At 47.9% G+C, this 24,807-nt stretch overlaps 1 protein-coding gene across 1 annotated transcript in view; it reads left to right on the top strand.

The window, feature by feature from the left end:
• The first annotated feature begins 11,351 nt into the window (after positions 1 to 11,351).
• gata3 (GATA binding protein 3) overlaps positions 11,352 to 24,807 on the top strand; it is a 48,512-nt gene continuing 35,056 nt past the window's right edge. Inside the window, exon 1 of the mRNA XM_078419382.1 lies at positions 11,352 to 11,444. Coding sequence (XP_078275508.1) covers positions 11,352 to 11,444 — 93 coding nt within the window. The remainder of the gene's footprint in view (positions 11,445 to 24,807) is intronic.

The raw sequence follows: 24,807 nt of genomic DNA on the forward strand, positions 1-24,807 counted from the left end.
ATCACTCCACAGTGGTACAGCTGGTGGAGTCGCTGCCTCACAGCGCCAGAGACCCGGGTTCCATCCTTACCTCAGGTGCTGTCTGCGTGTGTGGAGTTTGCACGTTCTCCCCGAGACCACGTGGGTTTCCTTTGGATACTCCGCTTTCCTCCCGCATCCCAAAGACATGCAGGTCTGTAGTTTGGCCTCTGAAACAAGGAACTGCAGATGCTGGTTTACAACAAAAAAAACAGACAAAGTGCTGGAGTAACTCAGCAGGGCGGGCAGTTTGGAAACGCCATGCTCTCCAGAGATGCTGCATGTCCTGCCGAAGTACTCCAGCATTTTGTGTTTATCTTCGGTGTAAGCCAGCATCTGCAGTTCCTTGTTACACTGTTGAGGTGCTACCTGAGCCTTTGAGTTACTCCAGCACTTCAGGTACTTTTCCAATGTTATCTCACATTCTCATCCACTCCCTGCACACTCGGGCCAATTTACAGCGGGCCAATTAACCTGTAAACCTGCACGTCTTTGGGTTGTGGGAGGAAACCGGAGCACCCATGCGGTCACAGGGAGAACGTACAAACTCCACACAGACAGCACCCATAGTCAGGATGGAACACGGGTCTCTGGCGCTGTGAGGCAGCAACTCTACCAGCCACACCACTGTGCCTCCCCTCTGTTGAAAAAATATTTTTACTATATAACTGTATAGTTTATACTTAATTGAGAAATTACCAGGTAGTGTTTTAGGACCACTTTTTCTTGACAAGTAATTATGCACGAGGATGCATTTTCTTATAACATATTGAAATTTGCTGCTTTAACTAACTGTCAGTGAAATATTTTAGATTTTTGGGATTTAGATTTAGAGATACAGCGCAGAAACAGGCCCTTCGGCCCACCGGGTCCGCGCCGACCAGCGATCCCCGCACATTAACACCATCGTACACCCACTAGGGACATTTTTTTTACACTTACCAAACCAATTAACCTACAAACCTGTACGTCTTTGGAGTGTGGGAGGAAACCAAAGATCTCGGAGAAAACCCACGCAGGTCACGGGGAGAACGTACAAACTCCGTACAGACGGCGCCCGTAGTCGGGATGGAACCCGGGTCTCCGGCACTGCATTCGCTGTAAGGCTAAAACTCTACCGCTGCGCCACCATGACCGCCCCCTACAGGTGATGTTTCGGGTCGGGCCCGTTCCCCAGGGTGAAAGGAGGGGGTGGGGGAAGAGCTGGAGGCGAGAAAAGACCAGGACAGATCGAGGCCGGCAACAAATGACATCAACTTGCAGTTGCCGGACTCCAGAGCAAAACATAAACTGCTGGCGGAAACAGCAGGTCAGGCAGCATCTGCGGTGGAAAAACCATCTTCGAAATATTTTTAAATCACACAGTGGGGCAAACCTATTCAAATTGAAAGGAAAATATTTCAATGGTTCAATGGTACTTTAACGCCACATGTACCGAGGAACAGTGAGATTCATTTTTGTGCACAGTTGAGTACAAGTATCTGTATATAAAATGCTGGAGTAACTCAGCAGGTCAGGCAGCATCTCGGGAGAGAAGGAATGGGTGACGTTTCGGGTCTTACCGTCTCCGACTACATTTTATCGCTGTTTGCTTAGTTGTTACCTTCTCCCAGCTATCAATGATCTATTCTCCATTCCCTTTGTCCTGTTTTCGCATCTTACACTTCCTTATCTATGTATCTCCCCCTCCCCTGACATCATTTTGAAGAAGGGTCTCGACCCTTTCCTTCTCTCCAGAGATGCTGCCTGTCCCGCTGAGTTACCCCAGCGTTTTGTGCCTATCTTCTGTGAAACCCTGGTTCACTCTTCCCTCCCCTTGCCCTCATGTCCTTTGCTGACTCTCTCCGGCCTCCTCTCTGGGTCCTCGGGAATGAGCAGGGGGCCGGGCTCATCGGGTCCCTCTGTAACGACCCGGGTCAGCGTAAGAAACTGCAGATGCCGGAATCTTAAGCAAAAAACGCAAAAGCAAAACTCAGCAGGCCAGCATCACTGGAGAACATGGATAAGCAACATTTCAGGTCAAGACCTTTCTTCAAACTCTGAAGAAGAGTCCTGCCCTGAAACGCCGAAAAACCATGTCCTCCACTAACGGACTCTAGAGTGTTTAATTGTCATGTGTACCGAAAATGGAACAATGAAATTCTCACTTGCAGCAGCATAACTGGTCTGTAGACATAATGCTCATGGATAACACAAAATATCCATGCATTAAGCTAAAGTAAGATGCTATTGCAAAGTAAAAGCTCAAAGTCCCAAGTTCAACCAAGGCTTTTGAAGTTTAGTTGTCGTTTGTGTGTTCAAGAGTCTGATGGTTGTAGGGAAGAAGCTGTTCCTGAACCTGAACGTTACAGTTTTCAGGCTCCTGTACCTTCTTCCCGATGGCAGGGGTGACATGAGACGGGGGCCAGGGTGGTGTGGGTCTCTGATGATGCTGGCTGCCTTTTTGAGGCAGCATTTCTTCTAGAGCTCTTCGATGGTGGGGAGGTCAGTCCCGATGATGGACCGGGCAGTGCCCACCACTCTCTGTAATCTCCTCTATTCCTGGGCGTTCGAGTTACTGAACCAGATCGGCAGATCAATGTGCTCTCCACCGTACACTGGTAGAAGTTCAAAAGAGCATTCGTCATCAATCAGAACTTTTGGTTTTGAGATACAGCATGGAAACAGGCCCTTCTGCCCACCGAGTCCGTGCCGACCAGCAATCCCCGTACAGTAGCACTATCCTACACATACTAGGGATCATTTATAATTTTACCGAAGTCAGTTAACCTACAAACCTGTACTTCTTTGGAGTGTGGGGGGAAACTGGAGCACCCGGAGAAAACCTACGCGATCACAGGGAGAACGTACAAACTGTACAGACAGCGCCCGTAGTCAGGATTGAACCCTGGTCTCTGGTGCTGTGAGGCAGCAACTCTACCACTGCACCACCAATCTTCTGAGGAAGCTGCCTGCCCCGCTGAGTTACTCCAGCACAGTGTATGCTTTTTGCATGTACAGATACGATGTGGAAACAGGCACTTGGCCCACAGAGTCCACACCGACCAGCGATCCCCACACATTAACACACACACACACACACACAAGGGACAATTTACATTTACATCAAGCCAATTAACCTACAAACCTGCACGTCTTTGGATTGTGGGAGGAAACTGAAGATCTCGGAGAAAACCCACGCAGGTCACGGGGAGAACGTAACAAACTCCATACCGACCAAGTGGTCGGGGTCGAACCATCAGCCTCTGGCGCTGTAAGCTCTTGGCGAATTGTCGATAGTAACTGCACGGTCAGGCATCCTTGGTATTCTGAAGCCTCTTGAGAGGCTGGCAGAGATGTAGAGCAGAACCTGCAGTCGGCTGCTTGCCAGCACTGCAGTGAGAAGGTGGTCACTCCCAAGATACTGGCAGCACACCGCAGACTCTGTACCTGCAGACTACAATGCAGAGGTCAGGGCCAGAACAACAAATTATACTTGTTCCAGACACCGCAGTTCAAAAGGATCATGGCCAATCGTACTGTAGATTTCCCTAAGCATTTTATCAGGATGCATCACAGCCTAGTTTGGGAACAGCTCCATAGATTTAAGTCGAAAGGGGAAAAGATTTAATAGGAATCTGAGGGGTAACTGTTTCACACAAAGGGTGGTGGGTGTGTGGAACGAGCTGCTGGAGGAGGTAGTTGAGGCTGGGACTATCCCAACGTTTAAGAAACTGTTAGACAGGAACATGGATAGGACGAGTTTGGAGGGACGTGGACCAAACGTGGGCAGATGGGACTAGTGTAGATGGGACATGTTGGCCGGAGTGGGCAAGTTGGGCCGAAGGGCCTGTTTCCACGCTGTATCACTATGGCTCTGTCCAAGGCCGCAAGAAATTGCAGGGAATTGTGGACGCAGCCCAGACCATCACACAAACCAACCTCCCTTCCATTGACTCCATCTACACCTCACGCTGCCTCGGCAAGGCCAGCAGCATAATGAAGGACCAGTCTCACCCCGGCCACTCCCTCTTCTCCCCTCTCCCATCGGGCAAGAGGTACAGAAGTGTGAAAACACACACCTCCAGATTTAGGGACAGTTTCTTCTCAGCTGTTATCAGGCAACTGAACCATCCTACCACCAACTAGAGAGCGGTCATGAACTACTATCTCCCTCATCAGAGACCCTCGGACTATCATTTTTTCGGTCTTTACTGATTCCAATTAAAGACTGAAGAAGGGTCTCAACCCGAAATGTCACCCATTCCTTCTCTCCTGAGATGCTGCCTGACCTGCTGTGTCACTCCAGCATTTTGTGTATAAATACCTTTGATTTGTAACAGCATCTGCAGTTATTTTCTTACAATTAAAACACAAAGTACTTGTGCCGTAACTCCAGGGTAGCTTCGCAAAGAAAACCAAGCCAAAGCCAACGTGTTATCTAACTATCTAACTAAATGTACCAACTTGCCAGAAATGACTCCATATGCAGAAAAACAGCTACCTACATATTAATTAGCTCTTGAGAAAACCCCAATCCTGTAGATGCAAGAATATCATTGGGGCTATCAAGTGGGCCAGTCCCTTCACTGGTGTTTCATTGAGTTGGGCCCACGACACCTCGGCAAGGCTCAACAGTTGGTTCTGGCAACCCAGGACAACCCCCCTCAATACCTGTTCTCATCACCATCATCGGCGATCACTGGAAGCGAGTGTGACTGTCCTCTCCATAGGGTCGGACGCCTGTGCGTGACTTTGTTTAACGTGGGGAGACTGGTGCACAGAGAGCCACCACACGGTCCTTGACAGATCTGGGTCAGGATCCAGTGGCGTGGAGTCCAAGACGACCGGGGACCCTTTTCTGCCACAGCCTTCATCCATCCGCCTTCCCAGCCGTTGTGATGCCCCACTAAAGTCGGCCATCATCCTCCCTCCGCCTGTTCCACCGTTGAGGTCTCGGTTGGATCGCTCTTTGTCAGGGACCTCCCCCTCGACCTTACCGCCATGGGTGACCCTACCAGGAGCGTAGCTCCAGACGGCATCGCTCTCAGGATCTCAGGACCACACGAGCTCCTCCACCGCGACAAGGTGACAAGGTGTGGATAGCTTTAAAGTAATCATGTATAGTCTTCACCGTCCAGATAGCACACAACAAAAAGCTTTTCACTGTACCTCGATACACGTAGAAATAAACTAACCAACTAAAGTGGTGACATTGATGGAGGCAATTTGGCAAGCTAGTCCCAGGGAGCAACCCCTTTGATTCCAATCCATTGCAATCTACTGTCCCTCTCATCACTGACAACTTGTAGAGCCGCTACCTCACAACACCAGCAACCTGGGTTCAATCCCCGTCTCTGGTGCTGTCCGAGTGGAGTTTGCACGCTCTTCCCTATGACCACGTGAGTTTATAAGTTCATCTTCAGCAGTGAGAGGAGCAGAATTAGGCCATTCGGCCCATCAAGTCCACTCCGCCATTCAATCATGGCTGATCTATCTCTCCCTCTCAACCCCATTCTCCTGCCTTCTCCCCGTAACCACTGACACCCGTACTAATCAATATCAATCTCCGCCTTAAAAATATCCACTGACTTGGCTTCCACAGCCACAGGTATATAAGGCGCAGATTGACAGATTTTTGATTGGTACGGGTGTCAGGGGTTATGAGGAGAAGGCAGGAGAATGGGGTTGGGAGGGAAAGATAGATCAGCCATGTTTGAATGGTGGAGTAGACTTGATTGGCCGAATGGCCTACATCTGCTCCTCGAATTTATGAAGTTACGAGCCAGATCTTGAACTCTTGCTATTTCATATTTAAAAACCTCCCACTTGTCAGGCAACCTTTTGCCCGCAAATCAACTTTTGCAAACTTCTTGGCTAAAACAGTGAAAATCTACCATGCCCCAAACGAGGATTTTAATTTGAGGCCCAGTTCTGTCCTTTTCCATAAGTGTTTTTAAACTAATAGACCTGTGGTCACTGGTCCCACTTGCACCTGACTCACTTGCCCTGCACCTCCTTCCCAAGAGTAGGACAGGCTTTGCCCTTTCCCAGGCAGGTCCCATGGAAACTCTCCTGAACAAAGTCAGGAGAAATTGGTTAACATTCCACCGCATCTCAGCCTGTAGCACGGAGCCAAGAGTCCAGAGTGAAGGAATCTTTCATTGTTGTGCAATTAATTGTCAAAACTTGCTGCAGTTTCACGGGCAGATTAAACGCAACAGCACAACACAGAAATACACAATAAATTAAGTGGTATGACACGGTGGCGCAGCGGTAGAGTTGCTGCCTTATAACCCCAGAGACCCGGGTTCGATCCCGACTACGGGTGCTGTCTGTACGGAGTTTGTACGTTCTCACCGTGACCTGTGTGGGCGGAATGGCGTGACCCGGAATGGTGGGACTGTCATATGTTGAAAGACTGGAGCGACTAGGCTTGTATACACTGGAATTTAGAAGGATGAAAGGTGATCTTATCGAAACTTATAAGATTATTAAGGGGTTGGACACGTTAGAGGCAGGAAACATGTTCCCAATGTTGGGGGAGTCCAGAACAAGGGGCCACAATTTAAGAATAAGGGGCAGGCCATTTAGAACTGAGATGAGGAAAAACTTTTTCAGTCAGAGAGTTGTGAATCTGTGGAATTCTCTGCCTCAGAAGGCAGTGGAGGCCAATTCTCTGAATGCATTCAAGAGAGAGCTAGATAGAGCTCTTAAGGATAGCGGAGTCAGAGGGTATGGGGAGAAGGCAGGAACGGGGTACTGATCACATTGAATGGCGGTGCTGGCTCGAAGGGCCGAATGGCCTACTCTTGCACTTATTGTCTATTGTCTATTTTCTGGGTGCTCGGGCTTCCTCCCACACTCCAAATACGTACGGGTTAGTAGGTAAATTGGCTTGGTATGAATGTAAAACGAATTGTCCCTCGTATATGTAGGGTAGTGTAAATTTGTGGGGATCTCTGGTCGATGTGAACTCAGTGGGCCGAAGGGCCTGTTTTCAGGCGGTATCTCTAAACTAACTAAACTAAACAATAAAATTGAACGGGTGGCACGGTGGCGCAGCGGTAGAGTTGCTGCCTTACAGCGCCAGAGACCCGGGTTCGATCCTGACTACGGGCACTGTTTGTATGGAGTTTATACGTTTTCCCCGTGACCTGCGTGGGTTTTCTCCGGGTGCTCCAGTTTCGTTTCTCCCCCCACACTCCAAAGACGTACAGGTTTGTAGGTTAATTGGCCTGTAAATTGTCCCTCGTGTGTGGGATAGTGTTAGTGTACGGGGTGATCGCTGGTCGGCGCGGGACTCGGTGGGCCAAAGAGCCTGTTTCTGCACTGTATCTCTAAAGTCTAAGGCCTCAAGTAAAGGTCAATAACAGAGCAAAGAGCTAAAACAGCTTCTGCAAAGATCACTACCATTTTCTTTTAAGCTAAATGAACGCAATTACATGCTTTTCCAAATGAGTGAACTTTGCAGGAAATAAGTTTGGAATGACAGAAGCGAATTTATGAGGGGAAAAAAAGGCAACAAATGAAAGAAATGTTATGAAAGATCAAAGAGCTCCTAATTTTACCAGAGACACAAAGGCAGTATTTTTTTGGCATGAGTCATAAGTAGACATTGCAGGAATTAACATTTTTCAAAGATTTAGTCACTGTGGCCAGAGGCACTGGTTTAAACTGATCTCCGAGGCACACATAAGTGCTCTTTATCAACTAACAAAGAATGGAAAGCCTAGTATTAATGCCGCCAGTGTGCAGTCATTACTGGGCCATTTGCAAAGACAAAGCATCGAGGACCAGGGGACATATGTCCAAGGTGAGAGGGGGAAAGATTTGACAGGGGTCGCGGTTTGAGAATAAGGGGTAGAGGGACTGAGATGAGGAAAAACTTCTTCACACAGAGAGTTGTGAATCTGTGGAATTCTCTGCCACATAAGGCAGTGGAGGCCACCACGGGACGTTTTCAAGAGAGAGTTAGATTCAGCTCTGAGGGCCAACGGAATCATGGGATATGCGGAGAAAGCAGGAACGGAATACTGATTTTGGATGATCAGCCATGGTGGTATTGAATGGCGGTGCTGGCTCGAAGGGCCGAATGGCCTACTCCTGCTCCTATTTTCTATGTTTCTAATAGGAATCTGCGGGGTAACTTTTTCACACAAAGGGTGGTGGGTGTATGGAACGAACTGCCGGAGGAGGTAGTTGAGGCAGGGACTATTGCGACGTTTCAGAAATGTTTAGGTAGATACATGGATAGGACAGGTTTATATGGGCCAAACGCAGGCAGGTGGGACTAGTGTAGATGGGGCATGTTGGTCGGTGTGGGCAAGTTCGGCCGAAGGGCCTGTTTCCACGCTGTATCACTCTAAATGATGCGCAAAGAGTTGCACAAGGCAATGGCGAGGCCACATTTGGAGTATTGTGTCCAGTTTCAGTCAACCTGCTACAGGGAGAATGTTGGTCAGCTTGAAGAGTGCGGAGAAGAGGTGCGAGGATGTTGCCAGGACTCGAGGCCTGAGCTACAGGGAGAGGTTGAGCAGGCTGGGACTCTATTCCTTGGAGCGCAGGAGGATGAGGGGTGATCTTATAGAGGTGTACAAAATCATGAGGGGAAAGGATGGGGTGAATGCAGTAAGTCTTTATCCCAGAGTAGGAGAATCAAGAAGCAAACAGAGACAGCGTGATGGTGTCAATGGAAGGGAGATTGGTTTGTGTGATGGTCTGGGCTGCATCCACAATACAATACAATACAATATATCTTTATTGTCATTGTACAGGGGTACAACCAGATTGGGAATGCGCCTCCCATACGATGCAATAAATTAATTAGCTAGTCAGTATTAATTTAAACAACCCAATGAAACAAGTTAGAACAGTTTTAAACCAGAATAAAGTGCAAGTAGATCTGTGCCGGTTCACTGTGCGATGTGACCATCCGGCTCAGCAGGACCGGTTCATAGCAGCTATGGCCCTGGGGATGAAGCTGTTCCTGAGTCTGGAGGTGCGGGCGTAGAAGGCCTTGTATCGTCTGCCCGATGGTAGAATTACGACCAGACTGTTGCAGGGGTGTGAAGAGTCTTTGTGGATGCTGGTGGCTTTTCTGAGGCATCGTGTGTTGTAGATGCCCTCCAAGGCTGGTAGCTGTGTTCCGACGGTCCTCTAAGCTCTATGAACTACCCGCTGAAGAGCTTTCCTCTCTGCCTCCGTGCAGCTGAGGTACCACACAGGGATGCCATGTGTCAGGATGCTCTCTCTGGTGCAGCGGTAGAATGTCATCAGCAGCTGTTGGGGCAGACCAGACTTCTTCAGTGTTCTCAGGTAGAACACTGTTGGTAAAGGTTCAATGGTGCTATATTGTCCCATGTGCACTGCACAGTGAAATTCTTTTTGCACAGATCACACGTATACGAGTCGCCATATTTTGGCGCCGTTTACAAAAGTCCAAAGTCCGGTCGACGCCCTCGATGTACTGGAGTGGTTCCCGATCCAGGTAAGCCGATCCTGTGCTGTACTTAGGGTTGCCAACTTCCTCACTCCCAAATAAGTGACAAAGGGTGACGTCACCGCCCCGCGCCCCACGTGACCTCACCCAGCCAGCTGCGCTGTCTGTACGGAGTTTGCACCTTTTCCCTGTTGACCGCATGGGTTTTCTTCAGGTGCTCTGATTTCCTCCCACACACCAAAGATGTGCAGGTTTGGAGGTTAATTGACTTTAGTGAAATCGTAACTTGTCACAAGTGTCGGATCGTGCTGGTGTACGAGGTGATCGCTGGTCGGTGCGGACTCAGTCCGCTGCAGAAGCTGCATCTCGAAAGTCACAAGTTCACAAGTTCACAAGTTAGAGGAATAGAATTAGGCCATTCGGCCCATCGAGTCCACTCCGCCATTCAATCATGGCTGATCTCTGCCTCCTAATCCCATTCTCCTGCCTTCTCCCCATAACCCTTGACACCCGTTCCAATCAAGAATTTGTTTTTCTCTGCCTTAAAAATATCCACTGACTTGTCCTCCACAGCCCTCTGTGGCAATGAGTTCCACAGGTTAATTACCCTCGGACCAAAGAAGTTCCTCCTCACCTCCTTTCTACACGAACGTCCTTTACTTCTGAGGCTGTGACCTCTGGTCCTAGACTCTCCCACCAGTGGAAACATCCTCTCCACACCCACTCTATCTACGCCTTAAATTATTCTGTAAGTTTCTATGAGGTCCGCCCTCAGTCTAAAGTATGTGTTCTGATATACCAGAGGGATTTACAGCGAGAAGATAGACACAAAGTGCTGGAGTAACTCAGTGGGACTGGCAGCATCGGGCCGAGACCCTTCCTCAGACTTCAGAGCTGGATTTATAGCTAGGTTCCTTCGAGCTGTGTTTCTGGTGAGGAAACACATCATTGTGACTGTGTTAACATTGCAATAGTCTGTTTGAATTCACTGAAGCACAAGTTCACTGTAGCCAAAATTTGCTGCAAGGGGTAATTGGGAATAATTGTCACATTCTTCGCGGAACAATGCAGAAGGCAGTGTGGGATACAATGAACTATGTCGGGAGCCTGTGGTGTATTCTGAAATCTTTGAAGGAGGCAGGGCAAGCTGATAAGGAAATTAAGATAACATTTGGAAACATCGGTTTATAAATAGAAGTGGCGAACAGAATGGCTTTTTAATCTCTGCTTGGGGGTAATTGTGGACACCAAGTTTCAAAAGAAAGTCAAGTCGTTAGCAGATGCGTTGAATCAATTCGCAGTTGGGGTTGGGACCCGAAACGTCACCCATTCCTTCTCTCCAGAGATGCTGCCTGTCCCGCTGAGTTACTCCAGCGTTTTGTGTCTATCTTCGCAGTTGGGTTTGGGCTGGTTTCTTGGGTTGCAGTGATGTCCACGCTCCAGACTCGGAACATCGTGCGTAGGGAGGAACTGCAGGTGTTGATTTAATCCAAAGAAAGACACAAAATGCTGGAGTAACTCAGCGGGACAGGCAGAATCTCTGGAGAAAAGGAACAGGTGATGTTTCGGGTGGAGACCCTCCTTTAGACTGAAAGTCGGGAGGAGAAAGGGAAACGAGTGATGGAGAGAGACATGGAACAAATGAATTAAAGATATGCAAAAAAGTGACAATGATAAAGGTGACAGGCTGCTGTTGTGGGCTAGGTGAAAACGAGTTACAGACAATGAGACTCAACAAGACGACTTTAAACCTGGTATTGATCTCTGCAACTTCAAGTCACCCCTTGCATCCGCTCTCTCTCTCCGTCTCTCCCCCACACAAGTCGTTGTGCCAGCTTCAAGGTTGTCTTGTTGAGTCTCATTGTCGGTAACTCGTTTTCACCTGCACCTGTGGTGCTGAGGCCAAGTGCGGATGACCTGTGATCTCACTGGGCAGTCACGTGGGAGTCGTGTGACCTTGCTGAAGAGCAACGAGGAAGTTCCAGGAACAAGGAACGCCAGTTATGTGGGAAGATGGGAATGCTGAGAGTGTTCTCCTGACAGCAAAGAAGGTGAACAGGAGAAGACACAAAATGTTGGTGTAACGCAGCGGGTCAGGTAGCAACTCAGTCGGCACGGTGGCGCAGCGGTAGAGTTGCTGCCTCACAGCGCCTGAGACCCGGGTTCCATCCTGACTACAGGTGCTGTCCGTATGGAGTTTGTACGTTCTCCCCGTGACAGCATGGGTTTTCTCCGGGTGCTCCGGTTTCCTCCCACATTCCAAAGGTTTGTAGGTGAATTTGGCTTGGGTAAAAGAAATTGTAAATTATCCCTGGTGTAGACAGTGCTGGTTCACAGGGATCGCTGGTTGGCACGGACCCGTTGGGCCGAAGGGCCTCTTTCTGCGCTGTGTATCGCTAAACTAAACTACACTATACTAAACACAGGAGAACATGGACAGGTGACGTTTCAGGTCCCGACCATGTTCTCCAGAGATGCTGCCTGACCCGCTGGGTTACTTCAACACCTTGTGTCTTCTTTTGTAAACCAGTATCTGCTGTGCCTTGTTTCTACAAGGTGAAGAGGAGACATTATAAGGATATTTATTACTACAATCGGAATTGCTGGAGTAATTGAGGTTATGGTAATGGTTGTACTAGACCAATAAACCAGAGGCAGACACAAAAAGCTGGAGTAACTCAGCGGGAAAGACGGCGTCTCTGGAGCGAAACAATGGGTGACGTTTCGAGTCGATACCCTTCTTCTGTCTAAAGACGGGTCTTGACCTGAAATGTCACCCATTCCTTCACTTCAGAGATTCTGCCAAGACTCAAGGGCCTGAGTTATTGGGAGATGTTGAGCAGGCTAGGACTTTAGACAATAGACAATAGGTGCAGGGGTAGGCCATTCGGCCCTTCGAGCCAGCACCGCCATTCAATGTGATCATGGCTGATCATTCTCAATCAGTACCCCGTTCCTGCCTTCTCCCCATACCCCCTGACTCCACTATCCTTAAGAGCTCTATCTAGCTCTCTCTTGAATGTATTCAGAGAATTGGCCTCCACTGCCCTCTGAGGCAGAGAATTCCACAGATTCACAACTCTCTGACTAAAAATGTTTTTCCTCATCTCTGTTCTAAATGGCCTACCCCTTATTCTTAAACTGTGGCCCCTGGTTCTGGACTCCCCCAACATTGGAAACATGTTTCCTGCCTCTAACATGTCCAACCCCTTAATAATCTTATACGTTTCGATAAGATCCCCTCTCATCCTTCTAAATTCCAGTGTATACAAACCTAGTCGCTCCAGTCTTTCAACATATGACAGTCCCGCCATTCCGGGAATTAACCTAGTAAACCTACGCTGCACGCCCTCAATAGCAAGAATATCCTTCCTCAAATTTGGAGACCAAAACTGCACTTTATTCCTTGTAACGCAAGAGGATGAGGGGTAATGTTACAGAGGCGTATAAATCATGAGGGGAATGGATAGGGTGAATGCTCAGTCTTTTATCCGGAGCAAGGGACTCAAAAACCAGAGGACATGGGTTCAAGGTGAGAGGGGAAAGATTTAATAGGAACCTGAGGGGCAACTTTTTCGGGCAGAAGGTACAGAAGCTTGAAAGCGCGCACCACGAGACTCAGGAACATCTTCCCCTCTGTTATCAGGTTTCTGAACGGTCCTTCCACAAGCTAGGGTACTGTTCGATTCACCTCTACCCCATTGCGGACATTGGACTTTGTCTGTGGAACTGATGCACTACAATGCTGAGAACTATATTCTGCACTCTGTATCTTCCCCTTTGCTCTACCAGTTGTTCTTTAGCTGGAACTGATTGTATTTATAGATAGTATTATCGGAAATGATTGGATAGTTTAGTTTAGTTTAGTTTAGAGATACAGCGCGGAAACAGGCCCTTCGGCCCACCGAGTCCGTGCCAACCAGCGATCCCCGCACATTAACACTACGCCACACACACTAGGAACAATTTTACATTTATAACCAAGTCAATTCACCTACAAACCTGTACGTCTTTGGAGTGTGGGAGGAAATGGAAGATCTCGAGAAAACCCACGGAGGTCATGGGGAGAACGTACAAACTCCATACAGACAGCACCCATATTCAGTATCGAACCCGGGTCTCTGATGCCGTAAGGCAGCAACTCTACCGCTGCACCACTGTGCCACAACTGGCTTTGTAATTTGAGTTACCTCGACTGAATTCAACAATGTAGGCAAGGAACTGCAGATGCTGGTTTAACAAGGAAAAACTCAACGTGCTGGAGTAACTCAGCGGGTCAGGCAGCATCTCTGGAGAACATGGATAGGTGATGTTTCGAATTTGGACACTTCTCCAGACTGAACACTCGAAATGTCACCTATCCATGTTCTCCAGAGATGCTGCCTGACCCGCTGAGTTACTCCAGCACTCTGTGAAACGTCACCTATCCATGTTCTCCACAGATGCTGCCTGACCCGCTGAGTTACTCCAGCACTCTGTATATTTCTGTTCAATAATGTCGACAGCTGTCAGCGCCACCGTGCCGCCCGTATAGCGTGAAAAAACAAATGCACCTTCGGTACACGTGACAATGATAAATGTAAATCTAACAGTTGAATGGTTTCCTGGTGTTTATTATTCTATGTCGGGTCGCCAACTGTCCCGTATTAGCCGGGACATCCCGTATTTTGGGCTAAATTGGTTTGTCCCGTACGGGACCGCCCTTGTCCCGTATTAGTAGTGTTGCCAACTTCCCCACTCCCAAAGAAGGGACAAAGGTTGACGTCACCGCCCCGCGCCCCACGTGACCTCACCCAGCCAGCGGGCACGTGCTCCCGCTCCACCAATGGCGGCCGCTCGTGGATTTTCTCCGAGATCTTCGGTTTCCTCCTGCATTCCAAAGACGTACAGGTTTGTAGATTAACTGGCTTGGTGTAAAAATGTAGAATTGTCCACAGTGTGTGTGTAGGGTAGTGTTAATGTGCATGCATCGCTGGTCGGCGTGGACCCGGTGGGCCGAAGGGCCTGTTTCCGCGTTGTATCTCTGAACTTAAACGTGACAATAATAAGCCAATGCCAACACCTGCAAGGGGTGTAACATCCACAAGCACTGGACAACTCCTGCTTCTTGTAAACATCTTCTCACTATTTTTCTATGGGATCTAAAGATCTGCCTGCAACCTCGGTAAATTGCTACCATGTGGAGTGACTCGGAATGTAGACTCATGCTACATGGAAAAGTCATTTCATTTGCCAGATGTGACCTTTGCAAGCCATGTCCTTGAACAAATTGAATCTATCCGCAGTGTGTCGTGTTTTCATTCTTCCTAACAGGAAGAATGCGCTCCCTGTCACATTGTGTCTTCACACCGGTCAACCTTCAGTTTCACGGTGAGGTTAGGTTCACAAGTTCACAAGTGATAGGAGGCAAAATCAGGCCATTTGGCCCATAAGGGCGGCACGGTGGCGCAGCGGTAGAGTTGCTGCCTTACAGCGCTTGCAGCGCTTGCAGCGCCGGAGACCCGGGTTCCATCCCGACTACGGGTGCTGTCCATACGGAGTTTGTAATAATAATAATAATAATAATAATAATAATATATTCCTTTATTCGTCCCACACCGGGGAAATTTGCAGTGTTACATTAGCAAAGTGGATAGCAAGAGATCATCCATTATAAATAAAAGTAAAGACAAGGATAAATTGTCATCAGTTTACTGTGTATTCCTTAACTGTTACTGTTGACTCGTCTGCTGGGAGCAGTGCTGGTTGTGCAGTCTCACAGCAGCGGGAAGGAAGGACCTCCTATATCTCTCCTTCACGCACTTGGGGTGAAGGAGTCTGTCACTGAAGGAGCTACTCCGTGCAGTGACAGTGTCCTGCATGGGGTGGGAGTCGTTGTCCAGCAGCGATGTTCCTGACCGGCTTGTCGAGTCTCTTCCCCTCCGCCGCTGAGATGCTGCTGCTCCAGCAGACCACTCCATAGAAAATGGCCGATGCAACCACTGTGTTGTAGAAGGTCCTTAGGAGTGCATATTAATCAAGAATCTTCCTATCTCTGCCTTAAATATATCCATTGACGGCCTCCACAGAAATGAATTCCACAGATTCACCACCCTCTGCTTAAAGAAATTCCTCCTCATCTCATTCCTAAAGGAACGTCCTTTAATTCTGAGGCTGTGCCCACTGGTCTGAGACTCTCCCACTGGTGGAAACATCTTTTGTTGAACAATGAGCAGAGTTAGTTCATGTGTGGGTTTTAGAGTTAATGGTGTGATTTGGAGTTCCCTAACCATCTGCAATCCACCAGAATCTCTTTTTAATGAAGGCCCTCAGGCAGTATCACAAAGGTTCAAATGGCAACCTTCTCGGCAATTTTTTTTTTTTGTCGAGGATTTAATTTAATTCCACACCATTCCATAACCCTTGGCTTTCAGAGATGGAGCTTGTTTCCAAATCACTGACCACAGTGGAAGAAAATATCTGTCTGAAGAAGGGTTCCGAGCCGAGACATCGCTTATTCCTGTTCTCCAGAGATGCTGCCTGACCCGCTGGGTGACTGCAGCATTTTGTGTCTATCTTCGGTTCCAACCTGCATCTGTAATTTCTACCGACACATTTTGTCTGCTCAACTGCAAAATCTCTACAAGACGTTCGCCTCCTCTCTCCGACGGGAGTTCTGTACCCTCTCTTATTAGTTTTTAGTTTAGAGATTCAGCGCGGAAACAGGCCCATCGGCCCACCGGAACAGCGCCGACCAGCGATCCCCGCACACTAACACTATCCTACACACACACTGGGGACAATTTACAATTTTACCGGAGCCAATTAACCTACAAATCTGCACGTCTTTGGAGTGTGGGGGGAAACCGGAGCACCCGGAGAAAACCCACACGGGTCACTGGAAGAATGTACAAATTCCGTACAGACAGCACCCGTAGTCAGGGTCGAACCCGGGTCTCTCTCACTGCTCCCCCTCTGTGATTCCCAGTCTGAGGAAAGGTTTCGACACAATCGTTTTCTCCAGAGATGCTGCCTGTCCTGCTGAGTTACTCCAGCATTTTGTGTCTATCTTCACTGCAAACCAGCAGTTCCTTCCGACACTTGTGGTTAAAACGTTTGACTTCCTTGCAAGGAACTGACCGCCCACTCTTAAGGTCATAAGGTGATAAGTGATACCAGTGGAATTAGGCCATTCACCCCATCATTCAATCACGGCTGATCTATCTCTCCCTCCTGACCCCGTTCTCCTGCCTTCTCCCCATAACCTCTGACAAACGTACTAATCAAAAGTCCATAAAATGCTGGAGTAACTCAGCAGGTCAGGCAGCATCTCAGGAGAGAAGGAATGGGTGACGTTTCTGGCCTTCCCTCCCGAGATGCTGCCTGACCTGCTGAGTTACTCCAGCATTTTGTGAATAAAGACCTTCGATTTGTACCAGCATCTGCAGTTATTTTCTTAATCAAAAGTCCATATATATCTGCCTTAGAAAAAAGGCCTCCACAGCCTTCTGTGACAAAAAAATCCACAGATTCACCACCCTTTGACTAAAGAAATTCCTCCTCCATGTCCTTCCTAAAAGAACGTCCTTTAACTCTGAGGCTGTGTCCTCTGGTCCTAGACTCTCCCACTAGTGGAAACATCCTCTCCACATCCACTCGATCCAAGCCTTTCACTATTCTGTATGTTTCAATGAGGTCCGTCCCCCCCTCATTCACCTACACTCCAGCGAGTACAGGCCCAGTCCGACAAACACCCATCATAGGTTAACCGACTCATCGCAGTGTACCCCAAGGATCTAAACACCTTGTCAAATCTCTCTGCTCTTCTACCGAACACAGTCGGTGACTGACAATGCAGGAGGAACTCATTTGTAAATGAAAGGAGTGTTAACCTCGCAAAATATGTCGTATTAAATCATTTATTTTTTCTGCGGCGGTAGCTTATTTACATAACAACGCTGAACAAAGATGTGCCAATGTGTTACGAGTATCGTGTGATCTGAGAGACTACAGTACTGAGCCGTTCCTGTGGCTCTCTGACTTTACAGACATCTTATGATTAATGTGTAGGAAGGAACTGCAGCTGCTGGTTTAAACCGAAGATAGACACAAAATGCTGGAGGAACTCAGTGGGACAATACTCAATAGACAATAGACAAAGAAGTGCAGGAGTAGGCCATTCGGCCCTTCGAGCCAGCACCGCCATTCACTGTCATCATGGCTGATCATCCACAATCAGTACCCCGTTCCTGCCTTCTCCCCATACCCCCTGACTCCGCTTTCTTTAAGAGCTCTATCTAACTCTCTCTTGAAATCATCCAGAGAATTGGCTTCCACTGCCTTCTGAGGCAGAGAATTCCACAGATTCACAACTCTCTGACTGAAAAAGTTTTTCCTCATCTCCATTCTAAATGGCCTACCCCTTATTCTTAAACTGTGGCCCCTGGTTCTGGACTCCCCCGAACATCGGGAAGACAACAGACAATAGACAATAGGTGCAGGAGGAGGCCATTCGGCCCTTCGAGCCAGCACCGCCATTCAATGTGATCATGGCTGATCATTCTCAATCAGTGCCCCGTTCCGGCCTTCTCCCCACACCCCCTGACTCCGCTATCCTTTAGAGCTCTATCTAGCTCTCTCTTGAATGCATTCAGAGAATTGGCCTCCACTGCCTTCTCAGGCAGAGAATTCCACAGATTCACAACTCTGTGACTGAAAAAGTTTTTCCTCATCTCAGTTCTAAATGGGAACATATGGAGAGAAGGAATTGGTGACATTTTGGGTCGAGACCCTTCTTCAGGCAGGTTAGGGATAAGGGAAACGAGAGATATAGACGGTGATGTGGTGGGGTAAAGAACAATGAATGAAAGATATGCAAAAAAGTTACGATGATAAAGGAAACAGGCCATTGTTAGCTGTTTGTTGGGTGAAAACGAGAAGCTGGTGTGAATTGGGTGGGGGAGGGATAGAGAGAGAGGGAATGCGGGGGCTACCTGAAGTTGGAGAAGTCAATATTCTTACCACTGGGCTGTAAACTGCCCGAGCGAAATATGAGACGCTGTGCCATCAATTTGCGTTTAGCCTCACTGAAGACCCAGAAGGAGATCTAGGATGGAACGGTCAGTGCGGGAATGGGAGGGGGAGTTAAAGCGTTTAGCATCTGGGAGATCAGGTTGGTTCAGGTGGACTGAGCGAAGGTGTTCAGCGAAATGATCTGATTAGCATATGATGGGCCTGTACTCGCTGGAGTTGAGAAGGATGAGGGGAACAGGATCATCCAGGAACGTAGGAAATTACAGTGAATTGTGGACGTAGCCCAGACCATCACGGCAAGGCCTGCAGCAATATCAAGGACGTGCTGAGGGACGCACTGAAGCTCGGTGCAGCCAACGCCAAGGCCCTGTGGGGGACGGCCACAGTCTAGGGTCCTTCCGCTGCTGGACATGGGGGGGGGGGGGGGGCGCAGGGTGTGGTGGAGTCACCCCCTCCAAATAAGGGATTCTGTGTAAATTTCTGTGTAAAATTGGAAATGAATATGTGCATTGAACGTGTAACCTCCGGAAATGTCGGATGGGGTTTTTGAAAAGAAGATGTTTTGTAAATATTTATTACTTGAATAAAGTATTTTTTGATATAAAAGCATAATCAAGGACCAGTCGCACCCCAGCCACTCCCTCCTCTCCCCCTTCCCATCAGCCCACCTCCATTTGGAATATTTTGGAGGACTAAGAACCAAGAACCAAGGCAAAAGGTATAGAAGTGTGAAAACGCACACCTCCAGATTCAGGGACAGTTTCTTCCCAGCTGTTATCAGGCAACCGAACCATCCTACCACAACCAGAGTAGCAGTGCTGAACTACTATTGGAGACCCTCGGACTAACCTTGATCGGACTTTGCTGGTTTAACCTTACACTAAACGTTACTCCCTTATCATGTATCAAAACACTATAATGGCTCAATTGTAATCATGTATTGTCTTTCTGCTGACTGGTTAGCACGCAACAAAAGCTTTTCACTGTACCTCGGTACACATGACAATAAACTAAATTGAAACTGAACTGAAACTAAACTGAAATTAAACTAAAACCGACCTCATTGAAACTTACTGAATAGTGAAAGGTCTGGATAGAGTGGATGTGGAGAGGATGTTTCCACTGGTGGGAGAGTCTAGGAGCTGAGTCCATCGCCTCTAAAAGGACATACCTTTAAAAAGGAAATGAGGAGGAATTTCTTTAGTCAGAGGGTGGTGAATCTGTGGAATTCATTGCCACAGACGGCTGTGGAGGCCAAGTCAATGGGTATTTCTAAGTCGGAGATTGAGCGATTCTCGATTAGTACGGGTGTCAGAGGTTATGGGGAGAAGGCAGGAGAATGGGGTTGAGAGGGAAAGTGGCTTAGATTCATCACCCTCTGACTAAAGAAATTCCTCCTCATTTCCTTTCTAAAGATATGTCCTTTTAGAGGCGATGGGCTCAGCTCCTAGACTCTCCCACCAGATAGTAAAGCAACTAATTGTGGTGCTCTAACCCACCCAGTTTCAACTCTGAAGAACCATCTTAACACGAATCGTCACCTATTCATGTTCTCCACAGATGCTGCCTGACCTGCTGAGTTACTCCAGCACTCTGTGAAACGTCACCTATCCATGTTCTCCACAGATGCTGCCTGACCCGCTGAGTTACTCCAGCACTTTTGTCTTTCTTTGTAAACCAGGAGTTCCTTGTGCCTACAAATCAAGTTGATTGCACGGTGGCACAGGGGTAGAGTTGCCAGGGACTCGGGTTCAATCCTGACTACAGGTGTTGTCTGTACAGTGTTGGTACGTTCTCCCCGTGATCACTTGGGTTTTCTCCGGGTGCTCCGGTTTCCTCCCACACTCCAAAGACGTGCGGGTTTGTCGGTTAATTGGCTTTGGTAAGGTGTAAAATAGTCCCTAGTATGTAGGATAGTGTTAGTGTATGGAGTGATTGCTGGTCGGCACGGACCCGGTGGGCCGAAGGGCCTGTTTCCATCCTGTATCTCTAAACTAAACTAACCTAAACTAAACTAAACTAAACTCCAAAGATGTACAGGTTTGTAGGTTAATTGGCTTCTGTAAATTGTAAATTGTCCCGAGTGTGTGTAGGATAGTGTTAGTGTGCGGGGATCGCTGGTCGGCATGGACTCGGTGGGCCGAAGAGCTTGTTTCCATGCTGTATCTCTAAACTAAACTAAACAAAAGTAAAGTTATTCTACCGAGGATTTATCCAATTCCTCATTCAAGAGTTAATGGAAATCGTTTGGAATCTTTTACAGCCCTTTTCTCAATCTTTTCTCTTATAAGGCACTCGAACAAAATGCATCAGTTCTTGCATTGTGTGAGCATGTTTTAACTTAATAAAACTGTGCATTATTTATGCTGCCTGGAATTTCAAGATCTGGATCGAGTTTCTGTTCAGACTTTTGTCTGTTAAAAGGAAGTTATTTTCTGATAACATTACCTCCTTACTTAGTTTTAGGCTGTGGAAGCAACATTTAGTTCAGACCTTACTCCAATGTGTCATAAGGTCATAAGTCATAGGAGCAGAATTAGGCCATTCGGCCCATCATGTCTACTCCGCCATTCAATCATGGCTGATCTATCTCTCCCTCCCAACCCCGTTCTCCTGCCTTCTCCCCATAACCCCTGACACCCGCACTAATCAAGAATCTATCTATCTCTGCCTTAAAAATATCCACTGACTTGGCCTCTGCAGCCTTCTGTGGCAAAGAATTCCACCACCTTCTGACTAAAGATGTCAGTATCTTTTCGAAGGCAAGGTGCCCACAATGTACAGTCTCGTTACGAAGTTCTTACAACTTGGAGGAAATGGAAGTTCGTAAATTCATGAGCTATGGGAGCAGAATTAGGCCATTCGGCCCATCATGTCTACTCCGCCATTCAATCGTGGCTGATCTATCTCTCCCTCCTAACCCCATTCCCCAGCCTGGATGGAGTGGATGTGGAGAGGATGTTTCCACCAGTGGGAGAGTCTAGGACCAGAGGCCACAGCCTCAGAATAAAAGAATCTGTGGAATTCAAGGCATCAGACGGCTGTGGAGGCCAAGTCAGTGGGTATTTTTAAGGTTGTGGTTGATAGATTATTGATTAGGACGGGTGTCAGGGGTAATGGGGAGAAGGCAGGAGAATGGGATTGAGGAGAAAAGATGAATCAGCCATGATTGAATGGTGGAATAGACTCGATGGGCCGAATGGCCTAATTCTGCTACTATCACTTATGAACTTTGTCAGAGGTGTCAAACACCTGTCATGAAGAACATTTTTCTAGATACTTAAGAGAACAAAACCAGGTACAAGTAAAGCCTGAAACGGAATTAAATAATATAATAAGGATCACTTACATTTCTTCTGGTGGTCCATTGTTCCAAGCCTCCAGTGACTCTTACCAACTTCTCATGATGCACCATAGAAAGCAGACTGCTGGGTTGCATGACAGTCTGGTTTAGGAACAGCTCTGCCCAAGACCACAAGAAATTGCAGAGTTGTGGATGTAGCCCAGTCCATCACACACACACCACACTCCACACCATTGACTCCATCTACACTTCACGCTGCCTCAGTAAATCGGCGACCTTGATCAACGACCTTTCCCTGCTCGGTCATTCCCTCTTCTCTCCACTACCACGTGGCAGAAGGCGCAGAAGGGCGGCACGGTGGCGCAGCAGTAGAGTTGCTGCCTTACAGCGCTTGCAGCGCCGGAGACCCGGGTTCCATCCCGACTGCGGGTGCTGTCTGTACGGAGTTTGTACGTTCTCCCCGTGACCTGCGTGGGTTTTCTCCGAGATCTTCGGTTTCCCCCCACACTCCAAAGAGGTAAAGTTTGTGGGCTAATTGGCTTGGTGTAAGTGTAAATTGTCCCAAGTGTGTGTAGGATAGTGTTAGTGTACGGGGATCGCTGGTCGGTGCAGACCCGGTGGGCCGAAGGGCCTGTTTCCGTGCTGTATCTCTAAACTAAACTAAACTGAAAGCAAACACCACCAAACTTAGGAATAAATTCAACAATCTCCTTCATTCCCAGCAGTTGAGTTGCCAAAGCAATCCATGATGCAATGGGTCAATGAGAGCAGTCCTGAGCTATTATCTACCTCGTTGGAGACCCTCGGTCTATCTTTGATCGGACTTTGCCGGATTCATCTTGCACAAAACGTTATTCACGTTATTCCCTTTATCAAAGGGGTTAGGAGGGAGAGATCGATCGGCCATAATTGAATGTCGGAGTTAACTTGATGGGCCGAATGGCCTAATTCTGCCCCTGTCACTTATGACCTTATGTATCTGTACACTGGGAATGGCTCACTTGTTAATCGTGTATTGTCTTTCCGCTGACTGGTTAGCACACAACAAAAGCTTTTCAGTGTACCTCGGTACACGTGACAATAAACTAAACTCTCATGTATTCCTGTAGAGTTGAGATTACTATCACAACATTCAAGAGATATTTGGGCAGAATGTAGGTAGAATGTAGAAGTTGTAGAGGATTCTGGGCCGAACACAGGCAGGTGGGACTGGTGTAGATGGGGCATGTTGGTCGGTGTGGGAAAGTTGGGGTGGAAGTTGGGCTGTTTCCCTACATTACTCAATTGAACCTGCTCAATCTTCTAAGGCGTGGATGGGCTAAAAACGCTTTCACGCAGCTGGGGGTTTTGTTTAAAGACGCAAAGTGCTGGAGTAACTCGGCAGCTTTAACACGGTTTTGCCACCAATTTCGCTAATGACACCAGGAGTCATCGCAGCGCCGAAGAAAGAAGCGAAGAGACGGAAATTAATTAAGAATCCCATTATTTATCTGTTGACAGCACTTATGTGTAATTTGCAACAAAAAAACCCACCTTTAATAAACACTGTATTTTGTAAATTTGAGGTTATCTTTATTTTGTTCCAACATCGCCTGCGGGCGTTGATATATTTTCTTACGGAGTTTAATAAGTTCATTTGAATACTTTGATACACGTTTAGAATCCCGATAAGGTCCGACCTCGTGTTTCATTTCCTTCACAAATATTGATCTGTGGAGAGAGCTTTAGGCTCTTATCTTGGGCAGTCATTAAATTGCCTCCGTTGTACCGAATCTTTTCAGCCACAGGATTCAAATGGGCTGGAGGGGGTAGTTTAGCTTGGAGATAAAGCGTGGGGTCAGGCCCTTCGGCCCATCCAAGTCCATTCCAACCGTTATTCCGGAGAAACAGGGAACGGCAGATGCTGGTTCACCCCCCCAAAAAAAGGACACAACGTGCTGGAGTAACTCAGCAGGTCAGGCAGCATCTCTGGAGAACATGGAGAGGAGGTAAATCCGTTACCTATCCAAGTTCTCCAGAGATACTGCCCGACCCGCTGAGTTACTCCAGCACTTGGAGTCGTGTTCTATGTTTCCCCACTTTTTCATCCACATTCTGGGGGACAATTTACAGAAGCCAATTAACCCACAAACCCGCACGTCTTTGGGATGTGGGAGTAAACCGGATCACACGCACACACACACTCACACACACACACACACACACACACACATAAACACACACACACACACACACACACACACACACAGATACACACACACAGACACATAAACACAGATACACACACACACACAGATACACACACACACACAGACACATACACCCCCCCCCACACACACACGCACAGATACAGACACACACAGACACATACACACACACAGACACATACACACACACACATATACATACACACACACACACACATAAACACACACACACACAGATACACACACAGACACAGACACACACACAGATACATACACCCACACACACACACACACACACACAGATACACACACAGATACACACACACAGACACACACACACAGATACACACACACACACAGATATACACACACGGATACATACACACACACACAGATACACACAGACACAGATACACACACACACACAGATACACACAGACACAGATACACACACACAGCACCCGAGGTGAGGATCGAACCCGCTGAGAGGCAGTCGTTTTACTATCTGCGCCTCTGTGCATTTGCCTTCCAGCTCTGCGTGCAAAGCAAACACATCGGTGTTGCTAAGTTAGACTGAATTTGCTCAAAGGCAATACCCATATGAGCATGGAAGCTGTTTATTGATGGAGGTGGCGGGAGAACTGGTTGAAAGGCGGGACGGCCGCAGGTTGAAGGAGTGGAGTCCTCTGCCGTCCACCGCCTCAAACTGCAACCGGCCCTGTAGTGCAGGATGGACCTGCAGATGCCGGCTCAAAGCGAAGACAGGCACTAAATGCTGGAGTAACTCAGCGACATCTCTGGAGAGAAGGAATGGGCCGAGACCCAACTTCAGATTCACGAAAACT

The sequence above is a fragment of the Rhinoraja longicauda genome, chromosome 23, assembly GCF_053455715.1.
Source record: "Rhinoraja longicauda isolate Sanriku21f chromosome 23, sRhiLon1.1, whole genome shotgun sequence".
NCBI lineage: Eukaryota > Metazoa > Chordata > Chondrichthyes > Rajiformes > Arhynchobatidae > Rhinoraja > Rhinoraja longicauda.